A 19,458-nucleotide genomic window follows, 5' to 3' on the forward strand; every position below is an offset into this window, starting at 1 on the left:
ACATTTAGGTGTGTCTCATGTCTCACATATTGTTTTGCAATATCTGCAATATATCATGTATACGTGCACTACTGATGCCAAGAGTATTCTTGCCAACATTGTTCTTGTTTACGTCAAAGGAAACAGATGTACCTGCAAAAGCAGGATATGGTTGATAGGACGAATAATGACAAGGCCGCTTCTTCTAATAAAAGATTTACCCAGAGTTTCAGAGGACAGAGACTGTTTAGCAGGGAGAGGGAATCCTCCTGTCTGAACGCTCTCTCCTCTCGGCCAGAGTACAAAACATACTACTTGTTGTGGTTCTTGTGTCTTAAAATTTTAAATACTAGGAAGATTTTCCTTACACTCCCAAACAACTTGTTGGCATGTTGATAGTGCCTGATGGTTGTTTTGGAGACTTTGTGACCCCAAGATGCAACCATTTGATGCAATTCTGTAACAGTGAGTTTTGGAGATTTTTTTATTTCTCTTACCATCCTCCTCACTGTGCGTGGTGGCAAAATAAACTTGCGTCCTCTTCCAGGCTTGTTTACCACTGTTTCAGTTATTTTAAACTTCTTAACGATTCCTCTGACCATAGATATGGGCAGGTGTGCGAGTGCCCATTTTCTTATAGCCATTGCCTTACTTGTGAAGGTCGACACACATCTGCCTTACTTGAACAGTGTGTTCCTTTGTCCATGTTGAAGAGAAATGGCCTCTGTGTCACGTCATATTGATAGCCCAGGGAAACAGGATGTTAAGAATTACTAATTAAATGTTCCTACATACTCTGATTGACTTTGTAAACTACTGTGGAAATGACAGAAATGACAGAAATACTTTAATTACATTTATTTCCTAGGAATTGTTAGGGGTGCCAATAATTGTGGAACAGGTGATTTTATGAAGAATAATTATTTCTTAATGTGGGATTTTTTTCCTTCTAAATAAATGCACTTGTATTAAAGGTTGGATTTTACGCTTTTTTTCATTGTGGTCCTATATTATTTGGGGAAAAAAATGAATTTATTAGAAGCTAAAGAGCACATCTTAACCAGGGGTGCCAATAATTGTGGAGGGCGCTGTATTGTTGCTACTTGTTTGTATTGTTGCTTAAGTTTTTCTTCAGTGACTGTAAGTGTACAGTACTTTTTGTTTGTGTGCAGATTTTTATTTTTCTACACTTTACAGTAGCAAGAACTATAATTTTGCCATTTTCTGTTGATTGACTTGTCACTGTAACTGAACATATGGTACAGTGAAGGAAAGAAATATTGCCTGCAGCATCAGTTTTGTGGAAATGTTAATAAAACATTGCAAACGTACCATAGGCGCAGTGATCGTACGCAGCATCTGAAAATAGTCCCCATAGACAACAAGCAGTAGTAGTGCCAGTAGTTTGCAAGTTGCCTTGATTATTACGCCAGATGAGAGTGTAGTTCCATGTCAAATCAGCCTAGAAAAACGCAGGTTTCATTTTCAGTTGGTCTTATTGCACTTTCTAACTTGAGAGGAGACACGTTTTAAATGGGAAAATTACCAGAAATCTTAGGGAACAAGGTGAATATCGATTGTTTTGCTCGAGGGGAGGTGGAAAATAAGCGTATTTCCAAAAATGGCGGAATATCCCTTTAATAAAAATGGAAGTCAATGGAAGAGTAAGAGAGTCACTTGTTTGCTGCACATATCCAATCTAAACACACATTTTATGGTTCATAGTTGAATTGCTCCAAGTAATTATTGCAACATGAACAACATACTACTCATAAATAAATCTTATTTAGAGAAAATGAACTGATCAAGCAAATTATACACACATAAGACTGACTGATCATAGATGCAGCAAGAGGATTTAGCTTGCCATCTTTGTAACAGTTTTCTACATCACCATAGAAGTTGGAAAATTAAAGTCATAACAGAACATATTCAAGAAAAAATGTTTTTTTTTTAATTCAGTGCATTGTCAGATGCAGAAAAAGTGTCAGATGCAGTTTAGAGCAGGTATTTCACTTGATGAAGATGACCATGCATGTTTCCATCACATGAAAGTATTGCCTGGATCCAAGAAAAGGAGAAAACTCATCAAGTATCTTTTTAAAATATCTGATCTCAACTGAAACAATACTTTTTTCTGCATCCGGCAATGCACTGAATTTTGCCATGGAGACAAACCGCTGATCTCCACCTTGATGCTCTTTGTCTCTCATAGAGGACAGCATACCAAGCATATAGGCCCCTTCTCAACCTCTCTGGGTCATTCCGTGTCAAATCAGATAAGATTGTTGCTGCACCGTCTCAGATTTGATTCAAACAAATTCAAATAGTTACCGCCTTGTAAAAGTAGCAAAATGCTACTGTTTCGCCAGAGGGGGGTGCCAAACTTCACTTTTTAAATTGTAAATGTTTATTCTGGTGTTACCAAAACACCTGTAACTACATGCATTTATTCTGTGAAGGGGGCTTAGATGCAATATTAGAACTTTACACACTACATGTCCATACACTTTTCTATTTCCACATAGATTTTCATCATCCTACTACCTACCCCACATAGCTTTTCAGCTGCATGAAAATGACACAAAAAATACAAACATGCCTTGTTTTATCCTTATTATTGTCAAATTCATTTGATTTGGAGACTTCACATTTTGGGACAACATTAAAGGATTATATTTCTATAGAAAAGACTCGTTGATGGCAGGTGTGTCCCAATAAAAAAGTTTTGAGACCCTCAATATCACTTTTTTGCATGTTTTTTCAGAAACTAGGGACTTAATTCTGTACAACCAATGAGACTGTGGTACAAACATTTAATCATTGAATCTTACTGAGAACATGCTTGTCTTGCATTCTATAAAGTTTAGTCAGGCTAGGAATGATACTTTTTAAGATATGAGTACCTTAACATGGCCTCCAAGATAAGGTCATTTAGAGAGTGTAAAAAGGCAAGGGCAAAAAGACAATGAAAACAATAGAATTGAAAAAAAAATATTTTACAGATTTTAGTTATGGAACCTAAACATTGTGTAGGCAAACTTTGAAGAAAATCCGAGTCGGTGCTGCAACCATTTTCCTGGATTTTGTCTGATTTGACACGGAATGACCCCTCTCCTCAACCCTTGATGAGGGTCCTCCAGGCTCATTCCCGAGTCCGACTGATCTATAACTAACACTGGATATCCTGTTGTTGCCGCCTTATCATTCTTTATCTACATCAGTGGGAACTGCCAAAGAGGGCAATTATGTAAAATACTCTTGCTGCATGTATGATGACCAGTCAATTGTGTGTAGGCTATAATTTGCTTGATTTGTTTATTTTCTCTAAATAAGATTTATTTATGAGTAGTATGCTGTTTTTGTTGCAATAATTACTTGGATAAATTCAACTATGAACCATAAAATGTGTGTTTAGATCGGATATGTGCAACAAACAAGTGACTCTCTTACACTTCCATTGACTTCCATTGTATTAAAAGAGCACCTCAGGTCTATGCAGTAGAGCCATAGGCAGTGTTGGGGAGTAACGCATTACATGTAATTGAGTTACGTAATTTAATTACAAAATAAATGTAACAGTAATATATTACAGTTACTGTAGAAAAGTTTGTAATTCAATTACGGGTACTTTTGAAATGTTTCAAAATTACAATTTGAATTACATCTCAATATTGTCAGCAAAACCTTGCAAAGAATATTGTATGTAAAAAGAACTGTTTCCCTCCACAGCCATAGTTTGATACGGGACTTTCTGATCTGAAGGCTCTATCACGTCTACAGCGCCATCAGCGTAGGCCTACATGCCTGCCTGTAAACGTGTTATGATTATCATTATATTATCCTCACAAAAAATGTGATGCTAATTCATGTATTGAATGCCCTTGCTGCCTTGTGCGCTTGTACAGAACCGCTCGGCAGCCTGTAGACCAAGGCCGAAATCTTTGCATGGATTTGGGGACTATATATATCATTAAAAAATCGGAAAAGTAATCAAAAAGTAATCAGAAGTAATTAGTTACGTTACTCAGAAAAAGTAATTCAAATAGTTACACTACTATTACATTTTAAACAGGGTAACTTGTAACTGTAACACATACATTTCTAAAGTAACCTTCCCAACACTGGCCATAGGCTACCATACACTGACTGACACCACCACCAGCTCAACTGCAACACTGCTCACTTCCTCCGATTTCAAATGGTGCAGTAGGCTATATAGCTGTCATATCATTCGGCTCAAATATTCTGACTGAAGATTTGACAACAGATTTAATATATTTGAAAAATCCACCCTTGCTTTGTTAGCGACCTGGACAGCACAGCCTGTTAAGTAGGCTACACGTCTGTCGCTTACGGTCGAATATGGTTCTAATGCCAGTCTGGCTATCATCGTAAACTCAGTCCAGCTTGAGGGTGAGTGTTGGCTAGGCCTACTGTAGGCTAAGCCTCCATTGTATCACGCTTCATTCCGTGCACTAATAACTTAACTTAATATTTTAACTAATGTAAGATCTTTCCTTGCATCTCTACTCCCTATCAACGTGGAAACTGCCTACTGTTAAAGGGCAAAATGTAAACTTTCAGACTCGTGTTTCACCTCGAGAATATTTTTCTGACGGACAGAAGAGACGTCATTTCCTGGTTTCTTCCCTGAGCCCTGGTTCAGGAGATGTGTACGATGCGTGCGTAATATAGATTTATTTGTCCATGATATAATTATGGAGAAGAAGATTGCTGTACGCTCGCAAGATCCGGGCCAGAGGCGGGTGCTGGACTGTGCCACGCGACAACGACGTTTAAACCGCCAACTTGAGGCTTTGGAAAAGGATAATTTTCAGGATGACCCACACGCTAGTCTCCCGCAGCTAGTCAAGCGGCTACCTCAATTCGACGAGAACGATGAATCAGCGGGCAAACGGAGAAGAAAGACAAGGGGTGATCACTTCAAACAGCGGTTTCGTAAGAACTTCCAGGCTCTCCTGGAGGAGGAGGACTTAAGCGAGAACGATGGGCCAAACTATCTGACTGCCTGCGCCGAGCCGTCGAAGATGCCACAGCGTCATTTTTGCGCCGTCTGCGGGTTCCCCTCTAACTACACTTGCGTGTCGTGCGGGGCTCGATATTGTTGTGTGCGATGCCTTGGCACACACCATGAGACTCGATGTCTCAAATGGACAGTTTGAGCTCTGTTTTTGTCTTACTGTTTTCTGGACACTCTTGTGTGGCCATAGCGAAAATGACCTGGAAGTGTGTTGCCTTCTTGGAACAAACCCCAGGCGAGAGTCAGATAATTTGATACAGTAATGTTCAGTCTTTTTGCATTAAAGTGCATTCATGCATTGCTGCCTACATTATTTGCTTGTGACACGCAGCTACCTGCATCAGCCGAGTGTTATCTAGTAGGCCTAGGCTAACAGATGGTTGGAAATTATCAGATGTGTAACGCATTGAACTTTGCCCATAAAATGAAAGGCCCTCTCAGAGTGGAAAGATAGGGTAGCTTAAGCTATTAAGTAATTATTTGCAAGTGATGACTGATATTGTTTTTCTTAACTAGACGTTGTTCTTCTTTATAACTTTTTTTGCTCTCATTAAACTGGTGTTGGTGCATTTAGCCTACATATTTCATCAGGAAATTGAAATGTTGTGATGTGAATCAGTGTCACAACAAGTGTCTTCAACAACTTGATGTGGCCTAAACCATTCGCTGCTCTCAAAACGCGTTTTTGTTTGCAATAAGTTAGTGCAGGACTCATCTGCTTATAATGATAGTCCACTAGATGGCGTAGTAAGCAAAATATCTGTGCTTACTACAGCACTTTCAGAACGTGCCAGTTCACAGCCTGGCTGTAAGAATTATATCTGGCTGACATTTCATTTTCTAATGCGTAATACCCCCATCATAGACTTGTCATATTTGACAAGGGTTTAACATTGATTGACCAATTATTTGGCTGAGCTAATTTTCCCACTTAATCATTAGTGTGTCATACTCTGCATGCCTAATGCATATCTCAAACACAAGGACAGAATTCTGTCCATGGACATTTATTGAGATATTTTACAGGAGGCAGCTTTGGCTAATTTGCTGTAAACAGTCACAGCACCATGTACAAAGGTCCCTTCTGAACAAACTGCCAAATCCACACAGTGTGTTGGCCTGTATACAAAAGGTATAGGTTATATGTATTCATATTTGCTCTTGACCCATCTCCCAGAAAAGAAATACAATTTGGTCAGACTATATTTTACACCAGAATTCCCTAAATTATAAACAGTTCTGAATGTTTATGCTCACAGTAAGCTGTTTCTCATATTTCTCAGTGGTTGTTTGGCTTCTGAACACTGGCACACCATCAGCATACTGCACATTAGTCACTGCTGTCAAAACAGAGCTCAATGATAGGGAGGGAGGTATTTTTTTCCTGTATTATTTTCGGAGGAAGATCCACCATACACTTGTTGCTGTGACAGACCTGTCTGCTGATGTTGACAATGAGAGGGACATGTTGCCTGGAAACCACAGGTTCAGCCTGAATGGTGGGCTGAATCTTGGCAAGTCGGAGAAACCAAAGACACACACACACACACACACAAAGTGTGGGCAGCAGTTACAATGCAGTGTAGAGAAAGGAGAGCAGGAGCTCTTGTTTGTGTTTGTTTGGCGCACACTTGAGACTCTTGTTATGGTTTTGTGTCTACCTGTTGCGACAACCTTGAAATGAATTAATGGGTATGACTACTGAGCAGTTTTATTCTCTCTGCAGAGGAGTAGAACAGGGAGCGCACAAGGTGGGGATGTGTGTGGGGGGTCGGGGGGGGGGCAGCATGATCAGTTTCTGTCAACTGTGTTGATCCATCTTGACTGGGCCTGTTCACTAGAGTGGAATACAGCAGTCTGTTCCTGCACAGTGGGGCGGAGCCCACCTCCGACCAGACAGGCTCCATCCCATGTAGTATTATGGGCCTTGGCCAGATACCTGGACACAGTGGATACATCTAAATTGAGCCTGTCTCTCTCCTCCTTTTTTTTTTTTAATGGTTGCCTTGCAACCTTTTACATAGTGTGTAAGACATGGCACTGCCCATTTTTCTTGTGTGTATGTGTGAGTAGCCGCCTCTCAGCATGGACGTCTCACTTTACACTGTTGGAGGTCTTAAACAGAATTAATCCCCTGCAGCCGAAGCTGGGAGAGAAAGAAGAAAAAGAAAGAAAGAATGAGTTTTGAGTGGGGATGGGTGTGTGAGTGGTCGCTATTCCAAGCACTGAGGAGATTAGTCTGAAACCCTGTTTTTTAAAAAAAAAATCCTTCCTTTTTCTGTAATTTCCACCAGCACTCAAGTCCACCATGCTGCGTCTGTGGAATTTCAACTAGACTGAGTCATAAACTAGTGCAGACAGCACGGAATCTGCAGCACCTGTTTTATCCGAGGGGAGGAGAATCTGGCAGAGCCGGTGTCTCCTGTCAATGTGAGCGACGCTGTCACTTCTGGTTATGACCCCAACACACACACACACACACACAGACACACACACACACAACACTGGTGCAGAGCAGGCCAAATGTGTCTCCAGCAAAGTGTGACTGTGCATACATCAAGAGGGGTGCGAGAGGCCGCGTGTTTCTCCGCGTGGTTAGAGTAGGTGAAAGAGTGAGAAAAAGGAAGAGAGGGATCGAGAGGGGTCACTTGTTCGTGTTTCACACTAGAGGACGCCTCGGGGAAATAAATGAGAGGCAGCTGATTGACAGCTTTGGAGATGCCAAAGTCCCACGGTCCTTCACAGCCTCCTGCGCAGATATCCACTCGGCTCGGCTTCAGTCGATGGAGGGCAGCGGGGTCTGTAGACTGGAGGGGAAAACAGGTGAGTATGTGTGCCAATGTGTGTGTAGTAGGCATCAGTGCTGAAGCACAGTGGGATTTCACACTCCTGTTATCATTTTCAGCAGCACTTCGCTCGATGTTATTCCGTGTGAGGCTTTTAAGGATTTTGTTTCCAGTCTGTTCTTCTCCAATGAATTCACCACAGCGAGGAGGCTGCATGGATTCATGAAGTACCGCTATTGTCTACTGTATGTGTTGGATAGTTGCAATGGAATTACATCACACAAAACATGACTCACTTTACTTGGGGTATCTTCCCTGCTGAAAAAAAAAAACAGCCTGACCATCTTAAGGTGGTTTGCTGGTTGACCAGCTTGTGAACCAGCTTGTTTGACCACCCTGATGGTTGACCAGCTACTAGACCAGCAAAACTCTTGTGAAAACATACCTTCAGCTGGTTTTGATTGTCGTACCACCTCAACTTGGTCATATTAGTGTTGCATGTCGACATTGCTGGTTTTTACTAGTCATGTCAGCTTATGTTGGTCATTTTAGCAAACCAGCATGACCATCTTACACCAACAATGTCAAGCTTGGCAGGCTGGTCACCACCAGCAAGACCAGCTGTATCCCACACGTGACGACAGGCTGGTCACACCAGCATGACCAGCTTCCTCAGATGGTCATGCCAGCATGTCTAGCTGGTGGCCTAACAAGCTACACCAGCAAAGACCAGCAATAGCTGGAAGAAAACCAGCTATATACCAGTATCATCTGGTTTCTTGCTGGGGGGGTTTCCAGCAGGGACAATACACTGTGATGTGAACTTATCTGGCTGTGAATCCACTGCCTTGTCATGGACTAGCAGGTATCTCTTCAGCGTGTTGCCTAGTTGGAACTGACTCAACATCCATGACTTTTTCATCTATGAAAGCGGGTCGCTCCTCATTGTCCCTGTAGCCAGGGGAGTTTCGTCTGATACTCACCCCCCCCCCATCTGGTGTTTCCCCTATCTGCCATGACTCAAGAGCCCAGGCCAGGGTCCATCAGTGTTGACTCACAGGCATGGGTGGGTTTGGTGTGCTGTGTAGGTGTAATTTCTAGTACCCGGGCCGGAACACCAGCCTTGCCTATGACCTGGTGATCTGAATGTGTGTGTGTGTGTGTGTGCGTCATCCCATGATGTTTAATAGTTGAATGAGTAGTGTTTTCCTTGGATGGAGGTCCCTGGTGGTGCACTTGTCCCACTTTCACAGGTGCATACACATTTAAATTAAACTGAAAATGAACTACACCCAAGTATGTTATTCTTTCTATCATTACGCCCACACAGGGAAAAAATAACATACATCACATTAAGGAACAAGTTAGCTGTATAGCTACTCTTTACCAAGCAGTACAAGTTGTCCCAGCTGGACCTAAGATACAACTCACAATTCCATTACATCAGGTTAAGTTTCTGTTTACCCTGAGTGAGGGAGGCACCATGTAGGCTATATGCCTGGCTTACTTCAAGTGCTTTGCCACCGCCCACTTCCCTCATCGTTACGCCATCACGGAAAGTGTTTCCTGCACCACGGCATCCTATTTATATTGCCCAGCAGTTTGAATGAAGCGTGTGGGGAGGGCATTGTCCAACTTCGTCAGAGGGCTTACCTTTCCCGCATGGCGTGACCTTCTTTACATTAGCAACAGTGTAGTGGCCTTTTTCAGTGGAACATGACCCAGCCCAGGGTGCACCTCCAGCAGCAGGGTTGGAGGCTCTGCTTGGAAACCTTAAACATGGACCGACCTCCTCCTCCTCCTCTTCTTCCTCTTTCCCAGGAGTGAGTCAAGTAAAACTCAAACCGAGAAAGCCCCAAGCACACACAGAGCCAAAGTAAGCTGAAGTTTAAGATGTTTATTAGACGGCGGGATTTGCTTGAACTGCAGTGTAAACAGAGAAGTCATCTCACCCACCCGCTGCCCCCTCAGTGACGTAGGCCTACTGTACCTCTGAGTATTAACATGTTGTAATAGAGCACGGAAACACAAGTGTGTGTCTATGGGTTGGGTGGTGGCAGTGGGTAATACACGTAATTATGTATTATATTTGGCCATAGTGTGCTGGCCCTGGCTTGCCTAGAGAAAATGAGACAAGGAACATAGCTTGTGGTCGTTGATTCCCTCGTGGACCAAATGTTTAATTGCTCTCCGCCTGTTCTGCTCCCCCCTCTGTTGAAGAGCATTCGTTCCCACAGCTAGCCTCTCAGGAAATGAGTATCAATGTCCAGCCTCTAGTGACTTTACTGCAAGGATTATGGACCAGTATATTGGTATCCATCAAGACAAACCCTTGTGTTGTTCTTTTTGAGGGATCTTATATGTGGTAAGGGAGAGTGGAGATTTCACTAGAGTAACTCTAAGCTTCCATTAAGCCCACAAACTATCATGTGAACAAGACAAATCTTACCAGAGGCCTGTAAGGATAACTCCTATAAGACGTGTTATGTCATCATCTAGTGGATAGGTTATTACCATCGGTCTGTGTGCTTAAACCAGCTACATATTTTGCAGAAATATTTAGTGAGGGAATTTTGATAGGTGAGAGCTGAAAATAGGAATGTGTTTTGATACCAAATATAAATAATAATGGATAATACTCAAAAGGGACATACTACAGAATAGCTACAGAATGTATTGTATGATGCCTCTGGACATATTTTTGTTCAGGTATCCCATTCCTGTGAACTCAGTGACAGGCATGCATGGAGGACTGACATGCACTTTCAACTCAACCATCAATGAAATCAGTGTTTAACTATTGCAAATATCACAAAAATAAGAAATAACAAACACATGGAGACTCAAACAAAACAGTACAAAACAAAAATCACAAAATAAATATCAATACTGTTCTTTTGTAAAGAAGACTAGATATCCACATCAAAGCCACAGTGGTGGGCAGACTGAGCATCTGACTGGGGGAGGAGACGTGTCTGTGTGAGGGCATGTGGAACAGAGGTGGACAGATCCAGCTCCAGAGACTAAAAGGTCTTCTCACATATTTGATCCAACTATTCACTAACTCCGCTGATTTTAATAAGCATAACTGTTAAGCCAGAGGTGCGTTCAAATTCTGCAAACAGTGGCGAAAGTTCATGGCGAATGTTTTTTTTCCAAACAGTTAGATTTGAACGATTCGGTGTAAACATTATGTTGTAACCGGAACACTTTGTCCCACTCATACCTAGCTCCACAGAACTACCTCCTCAAAATGTTTGCAAATGTTTGCCTTGAGTTGTCGGCGAACATTTGCAAACAGAAAACAGTTTGCAAACATTCGCCTATATGTTTGCAAAAACGCATCTTAGGTCAGCTAATTGGTGAGAAGTGCACAGGTACTGTAGGACCAAATGCATAGCTGGACCTTTAGGGCGTATTCACACCAGGAAGGTCCGTTAGTTCACTTATTTGGTCCGAACCAAGCAAGAAACGAACTTGAGTTCGTTTTAATCGAACTAAACAAGGCCGGTGTGAATACCCCCTTACTCTCACAAACTGGACTTTCCACCTCTGGTGTGGAACTATAATAATGGCAACGTCATGTCCATCTAAAATACTGTCAATTCCCATTCAGCCACAGTCTGTCCATGAAATGAACCATCCAGTACGTGACCATCCTCTCATGCCTGTGGCTGTGGCTCCACAGAGCTCGCTGGAGGGTCTCTCCTCTCAGGCGGGTCTGGTGTATTTGGAGGACGTGCTGAGGGCCGAGACCTTCTGCCGTTCTCCAGTGCTGGTCCGTGGTCTCAGGTGCCCTCTGGCCAGTGTCTCAGATGCACCCAACTCCTCACATCTGTGAGGGAACACAGAAACAGTCCTGTTATGTCAGCGTGCACACACACACAAACACACACACACAGACACAGACACACACATACTTCAAAAACAGATGCTCCCCTGTCATATGCAACTGGGACCAAATGGGTCTCATATTTTCACTTTCATGTGGATAAGAAAGGCGTCCCGCTAAAACATGCCTCAGAACACTCTGCTAAAATGTGAATGGATCCCATTTAATCTGCTATTTAATAGAGTACTCTGTTACAGATTACAGAGAGATGGTTCTATGACACAACATGGTTTGCAGTATAAGATGAGCAAGAGCACACTGCTATTAACAAACACCACTCAATTACACGGGTAGGCAGTTCAATGAATCTGAGTGTACTAGATTTCATTTAGAACGGTAGGTGCCTATGTCAACCAATGGAGCTCAAACCAGATGTGATTGTTGTTCGTTTCACATCTGTCTTTCAAGTCCCACAAAAAGATTTGTAAGGATCTCGGTTTCTTTCCAAGCCTCATCAGAGTCTGTATAGTACTTATCAGGCAGTAAGATGTCTTTCCTGGGCACGCTATGGCTTGTCTGATTGAGTCACACGTGTTCAATCCTTCACATCCCCAAGCTGCAGGTCTCAAAGGGAGAAGTGAACACTACTCTCTCCATAGGGGAGGGCAGGATGAAATATCAGCTGAGTGAGAAGAGAAGAGAAGAGAAGAGAAGAGAAGAGAAGAAAAAAATCAAATCAAATAAAGGAATCTGCTGCTTTGTGTGCTAGCAGGAAAGCAGTGGCCTTGTGCTCTGCTGGGAACACGGTGAGAAATCAGTACAGAGAACAATGAGAGAGAGTGGGTGAATGAAAAACAGAGAGAGAGAAAGAGAGAGAGAGGTAAGGAGGGAGCAGAATGCAGACAGATAGAACCAATAGAGAAGAAGAGACACTGCAGAAGTCAGAATGAGACAGAAAAAAAACAGATTGGTGGAAAAGAGAAAACAGAAATGAAAGCACAACAAAAAAAATCAAAGCAAGCGAAAATGAAGGTGAAGAAAAATGTCAGTGATGAGAAAAGAAAGAATTCCGCTATCAGAACAAGGCAAAAAACATGTGTGAGTATAGGACGCGTATGAGGCGGATGGATGGATGTGGGGGAGTATGGCTATGGGGCCCGGCCCTATGAGATGGGGGAGCTACACAGCTCGCTAGATCAGGCTTAATCACTCCCGCCGCCTTCTACCCTCCCTGAGTAACAGTGTGCCAAGCCCTCCATGTCTCCAAACACGCCGAGTACAACAGGTAAAGTGCACTGAAGCGTGCACAAGCGAGAGAGAGAGAGAGATGATATCTGGCCAGTTGCCAACACAACACAAGCGCCGTAGCAGCCTTCCAACCAGTCTACTGAGCCGACACTGCCAAATTATCCATAGCTGCTACTCTCCCTCACCCCCACCCCCACCCCCACCCTCTCCTCCCAACGCCGCCGGTGAACTGTGATACATGCGTGACAAGAGCTCCTCTCGCCAGCGTGAGCGGAGGGCTCCGAGCTGACAGGGCAAGAGCAGGGAGACGCCAAGGAGTTCATTTGGAAGGGGGGAAAGCTGGCAGGTCAACATCTGCTTACCTCCATTACTTGCAGTTGCTATGGAAACCAAGTCGCCGCTGATCCCCCCACTTCAGGATGGGATGGAGGGAGGGAGGGAGGGAGGGAGGGAGGGATAGAAAAGGTGCGTGCAGAGGACTGATCTCACGGACGTACAGACAGGAGGGATGTTTTCTTTTTCCTTTTACAGGAGAGAGTCTCTGGCCGCCTAGGTGGTCTGTAGATCTAGTGGCAGATTACCCAGAATGCACAAAACTCCCGTGTGGAAGAGATCCCACATAGTGTTAGTGGCTTGATGTGTCAAGCTCAACGTGATCCAGTGGCTTGCTGATATAAGTCCAGGCGAGGTGTTGTCGATATCAGGTGGCTCCTGTAGAATTAGTTTACCCTTTGGGTGAAACAGTTCTGATCAGTGTTGGTGCTGCTGCTCCATCCCATAATAATACTCTGGCAACAGTTGTGAATGTTGTGTCAAAAATGTCACTTCACTGACCAACTGTCGCTTGAGTAACCCAAGGCCGGAACTTATAAAGTGCATCCAAAAGATTAATACTGTTAAGTACCCAAGTCTCTTGTTTTGCTCAGACGTCAAGGACAAGGTCATTATTTACAAAGGCTTTCTCTGCTAAATAGGTCTCTTTAAAAAATGTTTAGGTAGATCTATCACAACGTTAGTTGGCAGTTTATCTTAGTTGATATCAGTATGGTTTGTGTCATCATAAATTACAAGGGCAAAAGAAGAAGCACATTTCATAAGACACATATAAAAAAGAGCAAAGACATCATATTGCAGACTGCTTGTTTGGACACGGAGCACGTCTTGCTTGTCTTTTTTGGCCAGCTGCCTCCATTTTTGCGAGTGGATGAGTAAAGTAGGGGCCGCCTCTCTCAGCCAAGCCTGAGCCTCCCTTTCATCCCCTGGCCCCATCTAAGTCCTGGTGCCGCCCGAACGCTCCCTAAGGGCAAAGTTCTGCTCAGTCCATAGCCGTGGCTTTTTGAGGCTGTTTCAGAGGACAGCCGCCTTTGTAGTGGTAATTTTATACGCGGCTGAGCCTCTGGTGACCCTTCGGGCTCCCTACGTCTCGGCCTTCTTTATGGACGATGAGGAACGTGGCCGGGCTACTGCTGACGGCTGAGGTAGATACTCCATAGAAGGTTGTTCTCCAAGTCTCTGTAGTTGTAGTTGGCATTTGAGCCCACAATTGGAGGGGCAAATGGTGTTAATGTACAGTATGTCAATTGTGTTTGACAAATAAACACTGAACATGTGCACAGTTTACACTGAACATGTGCCCAGTTTACTTGTCATGAATTCAGTCAGTGCAGGACCTCTTAATCCAGGGCTAAGGAGGGTTTGAATTTAAAATAGTCATGAAATTCCCACCTCTTGACATCTCTCACAGCTGGGGTGTGGGGGGGTGCAGTTGAGACCTCCCACCACACAGGGGCACTGTGAAAGGGCAGAGCGGTTACACCGAGCTCTCATCCGGCGTGGACACCAGCTGCGTGTGCTTCCTCTTCTCCAGGATGCGGCTGAGCTCCTCGGTGAAGGAGTAGTAGAGCGGCGAGGTGCTCTCGGACTCGCTCTGCCGCAGCAGCACGTAGCTGTTCCCGTTCATCTTCCTCAGCACGTTGGGCAGCGTCGCCGCCAGGCCGTTGGCGAACTCCGCCTCGGGCGCGGGCGGCGGCGGCAAGGGCGGCGCCGGCGGGAGCGAGGCGTGGTGCTCCTTGTTGGGCGAGGCCTGGCCCTCGCCGGGCACGATCTGGAGGAGCCCGTCGAGGTGCGCGTCGCCCCTCCCCGGCCGGCACGTGCCGTTGCAGTGCGAGGAGACGGTGCGGAGCTCCAGGGCGCCGGTGGCGGTGGCGGCGGCGCCGCGGAGGCGCTGGGCGCGGGACAGCGAGTACTTCCCCCGCCGGCCGCTCACGCAGAAGCCCACGTAGAGCAGCACCACGGTCAGCACCAGGCACAGCCCGCCCAGGATGGTCACCAGGGACAAGTACATGGCCTCCATGTTCTTCAGGGACAGGAAGTCCGAGCGCGGCGGCAGGGGAGGGGCGGGCGGGGGAGGGGTCAAGGAGTGGTGCTGGGGCCCGGCGGCCGAGGTGGCGGAGTTCTGGCTGGGGGGACGGGAGGTGTGAGGAGCGGGCCGCTCGGTGGTCAGGTCCTCCGCGCCCCCGCCGAGGTCCTCGGGCGGCGGCGTGGGCTCGGCGGCGGGGTCGGCCGGGTGCACCGGCGGCCGCTCCGCGAGGACGGCCACCTCGTAGGCGGCCATGGGCACGCGCGCGCCGTTCTCCAGGGCGAAGCAGCGGTAGCGGCCGCTCTGCTCGGGCCGCACGGAGATCAGCAGGAGGCCGTCGGTGCCCACGCGGAAGCCCGAGTCCAGCCCGTAGCCCTGGAGACGCGCGCCGTCCAGGGTCCACTCCGGCAACGCCACGTTGGAGCTCAGCTCGCATTGCAGCAGCACGTCGTCCCCTTGCATCACCGAGCGACTGCGCTGCGAGACTGGACAGAAGAGGACCGATAAGAGATCGTTAGAAACACAATGGAGATATTCATGCCATTCATCCCATCCCATTATACTGTATACGGTAGCATGCTATCATATATTATCTCCTTTCTATGGGGGATATTGTGGCAGTAAAGCTATCTACATTCAAATTTCCTTTGTAGCAAGCTGGCTCATATCAAGCTGGTAATAGGCACCAGATAAAAGGGTAATGTGCGGCCGTAAGGAAAATGCGCTGCCATTATGCATGACCACTAGAATGCTTATGAATACCTGAGGGCGCTCTGAAAGTTTAATGTAGAGCTCCACACATATGCACTAAATATGTATATTCATAATACTGCAGAGAGCGAATTAGAGCCCTGCTCATTTCCGTTCACAGACTAAAGCACACTCAAGTCCCATACACATTCCAGGCAAAAATGAGAAATCAGTAAAGTGGACACATCAGCACTATGAGTTCTTTAAAGGGGAGCATCCCAGTGGGGCAGGGTCATATGCTTTTCACTTTGAGTAATTCCACTGCAGGCCGGAGTTAATGTGAGCGCGACATAGCTCATCCCATTTCCACGTCCCTTTTCCATTACGGTGTCCTAAGTCCCCCGGTCTCCGCTCTGCGGCTGAGGCTGAGGCTGAGGCGGGAGAGAGAGAGAGAGAGAGGTGTCTGTAAAGAGCTCCCAGCGGAGCCGTGCGGGTGTGAAATGGCCACCTACCATCTGCCGTCTCGTTCTCACAACCCCGGTTCCCCTGCTGAACGTCCTGCCTCAGATTAGACCTGGGACACAAACAGAAAACAGATGTGTCAGCTCGGAGACTGAGAGAGGGGGAAAGACAGACAGAAAGAAAGAAAGAGAGGGAGCGAGAGAGAGAAGGAAAGAAAGACAGAGAGAAAGGTTCAGGGGAATCTGAAACAGATTGTTTAGATTCAAGGCAAGAAAGTAAAGAGAACATATAGGAAGTAAACATGATTTCTTCTCGACAACATGACAGTTTGTGTCATATTAGTAGTCAACGGCACAAAAAACAATTGACCTTCTGGTGTCTAACAGAGCGAGAGGGCCAAACAGAACACTAGATTTTTAGTGTATAGAGGTGACGTTGAACATGCAGTTCAGCACGATGGTAAGATTATTTCTTGTGGTACAGCACACGTACTGTAGGCTAGGGATTTCTTCATAGGGCCATTCATTCTAGCTGTGAATGGTTCATTTCAAAGAGATCAGCGGCAGAGACACCAGATAGAAACACTCAGATAAGAACTACAAAGAGAGGCACGTTGACACGAGCTGAAAGACGGGCGTATGTTGTGTGTGCATTTCAATGTACTGTATGCGCTTGAGTACATGAGTGCATACCTTATGTTGGAATGCATGTCTGTGTACATTCTTTAGGTTGGAGTTGTCTCTGTGTGTGAGTGTGTGTGTGTGTGTGTGTGTGTGTGTGTGTGTGTGTGTGTGTGTGTTCACCTGTCAGAGTGAGTCGAGATCTCCACACACTGCTCCCCATTCCCATCCCAGGCACAGAAGGGGTCTCTGGAGAACACACAGTCGTAGCAGGAGGCGTACCTGCCACAGGTGGACATGGGCAACTGCACCACCTCGGAGGCAGAGCCCACATACACACTCCTCTGCAATGAGTACCACAACACACACACACACACACACGTACACACACACACACACACACACACACGGGCATTAATGAGACCCAGTACCCTCACTGGCTCGGGTCATAAAATTGCAGTTGAAGGACACAGAGACCACTTCCTAGGTGCTGACTCACTTGAATTTGTACTACTACAAACACAAGTACAATTCAGCCCCCTAACAACTACACTACACTACTATACTACTACTACTACTGCTACCACCACAACTGTAGTGCATCCAACAACAATTACATAAACAACCACTAATGACAATACACATATTACTAAAGCTAGTATTCTTACAGCAAGAACAATTCCTTCTAGCATTGTTGTTATATGGTTATGATTTTGATCATCCACCCATCTCACCTGAGCTCCGGAGATGACGATACTGTCCACAGGCTGGGCCTGCTCAAAGAGCTGCAGCTCCTCAATGATATGCAGACGACCTTCGACCTCTACAGCCCTGTGCAGCCACCCCTCATCTACACAAATGCATGCAGACGCACATACATACATACAAGATTAAACTTCAAACCCCACAATGCATTAGCAAGCACACCATCAGGAAGCACTAATCCAATGTATATCACTGATATAATATAGCATTATATCATTAGTAATGAAATGTGTATGCTAATGGCTAATGGCTAAACACATACATGTGGCAAAGGTGGGAGACTGCATGTGGCGATGGCAAAGGTGGGTTATTAATATGAGACAGGACTCACCTGTCCCGATGAAGAGCACGTGGTACGTGTGGCCGTCCAGCGCGGGCTGGCCGTGGACGGCCAGCTGGGTGTAGTCCGTGCTGCGCTTGAACAGCAGGGGGCGCTGCAGCCGCGGCTGCACCTGCCGGAACATGAGCGGGTGCCGGCGCACAAAGTGCAGCACGTCGTCCGGCAGGTCAAAGGACGAGTTCATGCCCTTGGCCCGCAGTCTGTCCGTGATGCACTGGACAGAGAGAGAGAGAGAGAGAGAGAGAGATATGTCAGGTCACGTCATGTCACCTCATATCACGTAACACTGCACCATGTCTAAACTGTTCACCTCAGGCCATGTCCTGTCATAAGCTGTGCTATTCTAACAGAGGAGACGTCCGTTGTGCTGTGTCATGTAACTTCATGTCATGTCTGGTGATTTCTAAGCACAGCATGCTCATGTTCAGTTATAGCATTTTATAGAGGCTCCATAGTCCTCTCTGAAGCTTAGTGGGAGAAATGAATGCATTTCATGTAAATGTCAAGCGAACTTTAAGGGAATATTAAAGAATTAAAACAGACCGTGACAGACCAAATGCAATTTGCACAGCCCTCACACTCACTGGTGGTGATATTTAACAATAAACAACACCTTCCCCTTTGAGTAACTTTTACCTGTGCGTTTTACTAAGAAACATAAAAAGGGCTCTTTTTTCTACAGTAAAGGACAAAACTGGCACTGACTACTCAGACAGAAAGACACTGTTGATCCATCAAAGAACAGACACTCTCTGACCAGAACAGAGCACGCTCTGGGGCTTTCTCTATCACAAACCCTCTTCATAGTGCTTCCGAAAACACAGAGGCTATTGAGCCTCTTGTTATATCGTCTGACTTCCAGCTCAAAGCTAAAAAGCTTCAACAGTAGCCATAATATATACACACATGGAATACTAGGTCTTCATGACCTTCCATTAAGAGTGAAGTTATGGCACTGCTGACGACAAGTCCGGTCCTGAGGAACAGATTAGAAGAAATGCACTGATGGAATAGAGCATTTCCATTCCACAGGGTTCAAGTCCAACTGAGCGCAGGACAATAGGGGCTTTAGCGTTTAAAGGTCTGGCGCGAAATGGCTGACACGAGCGCCAAGTCAAGAGGCTTAGATTTATCTCTCTGGCAGATGACTGAGGACCACGCCTTCGCTCTCCCCTTTTCACACTTTAGAAAAAGCACCGAAAGGTTCCTTGTCACACACACACACACACACACACACACACACACAGAGAGAGAGAGAGGGAGATACACACATGCATGCTAAAGCAAACTTCAAGCCTCACAATACACGCTCAACTCAAAAGGCTCCTCGATC

General features: G+C 45.5%; 2 protein-coding genes across 3 annotated transcripts in view; one reads left to right on the forward strand and one right to left on the reverse strand.

The window, feature by feature from the left end:
• The first annotated feature begins 4,205 nt into the window (after positions 1–4,205).
• Positions 4,206–5,632, forward strand: znhit1 (zinc finger, HIT-type containing 1). Its single transcript, XM_062519805.1, has one exon. It carries the CDS (start codon positions 4,701–4,703, stop codon positions 5,163–5,165), a length of 465 nt encoding a protein of 154 aa, XP_062375789.1. The 5' UTR covers positions 4,206–4,700; the 3' UTR covers positions 5,166–5,632.
• Positions 5,633–9,697: 4,065 nt separating this feature from the next.
• The window catches only part of LOC134063471 (semaphorin-4G-like), a 37,517-nt gene continuing 27,756 nt past the window's right edge, over positions 9,698–19,458 (reverse strand). Inside the window, exons 11-17 of one of the 2 annotated variants that reach the window (XM_062518958.1) lie at positions 18,117–18,339; positions 17,755–17,870; positions 17,204–17,364; positions 16,451–16,512; positions 16,246–16,369; positions 13,252–15,733; positions 9,698–11,644 (exon numbers count right to left, since the gene is read on the reverse strand). In XM_062518958.1, coding sequence (XP_062374942.1) covers positions 14,713–15,733; positions 16,246–16,369; positions 16,451–16,512; positions 17,204–17,364; positions 17,755–17,870; positions 18,117–18,339 — 1,707 coding nt within the window. In that variant the 3' untranslated portion in view covers positions 9,698–11,644; positions 13,252–14,712. The remainder of the gene's footprint in view (positions 11,645–13,251; positions 15,734–16,245; positions 16,370–16,450; positions 16,513–17,203; positions 17,365–17,754; positions 17,871–18,116; positions 18,340–19,458) is intronic. The other variant, XM_062518959.1, reaches the window with a different exon arrangement.

The sequence above is a fragment of the Sardina pilchardus genome, chromosome 18 (genome assembly GCF_963854185.1).
Source record: "Sardina pilchardus chromosome 18, fSarPil1.1, whole genome shotgun sequence".
Classification (NCBI taxonomy): domain Eukaryota; kingdom Metazoa; phylum Chordata; class Actinopteri; order Clupeiformes; family Clupeidae; genus Sardina; species Sardina pilchardus.

Excerpts from the sequence above, each read along its gene's own strand:
- znhit1 (XM_062519805.1), top strand. The coding sequence starts at position 4,701 with ATGGAGAAGAAGATTGCTGTACGCTCGCAAGATCCGGGCCAGAGGCGG.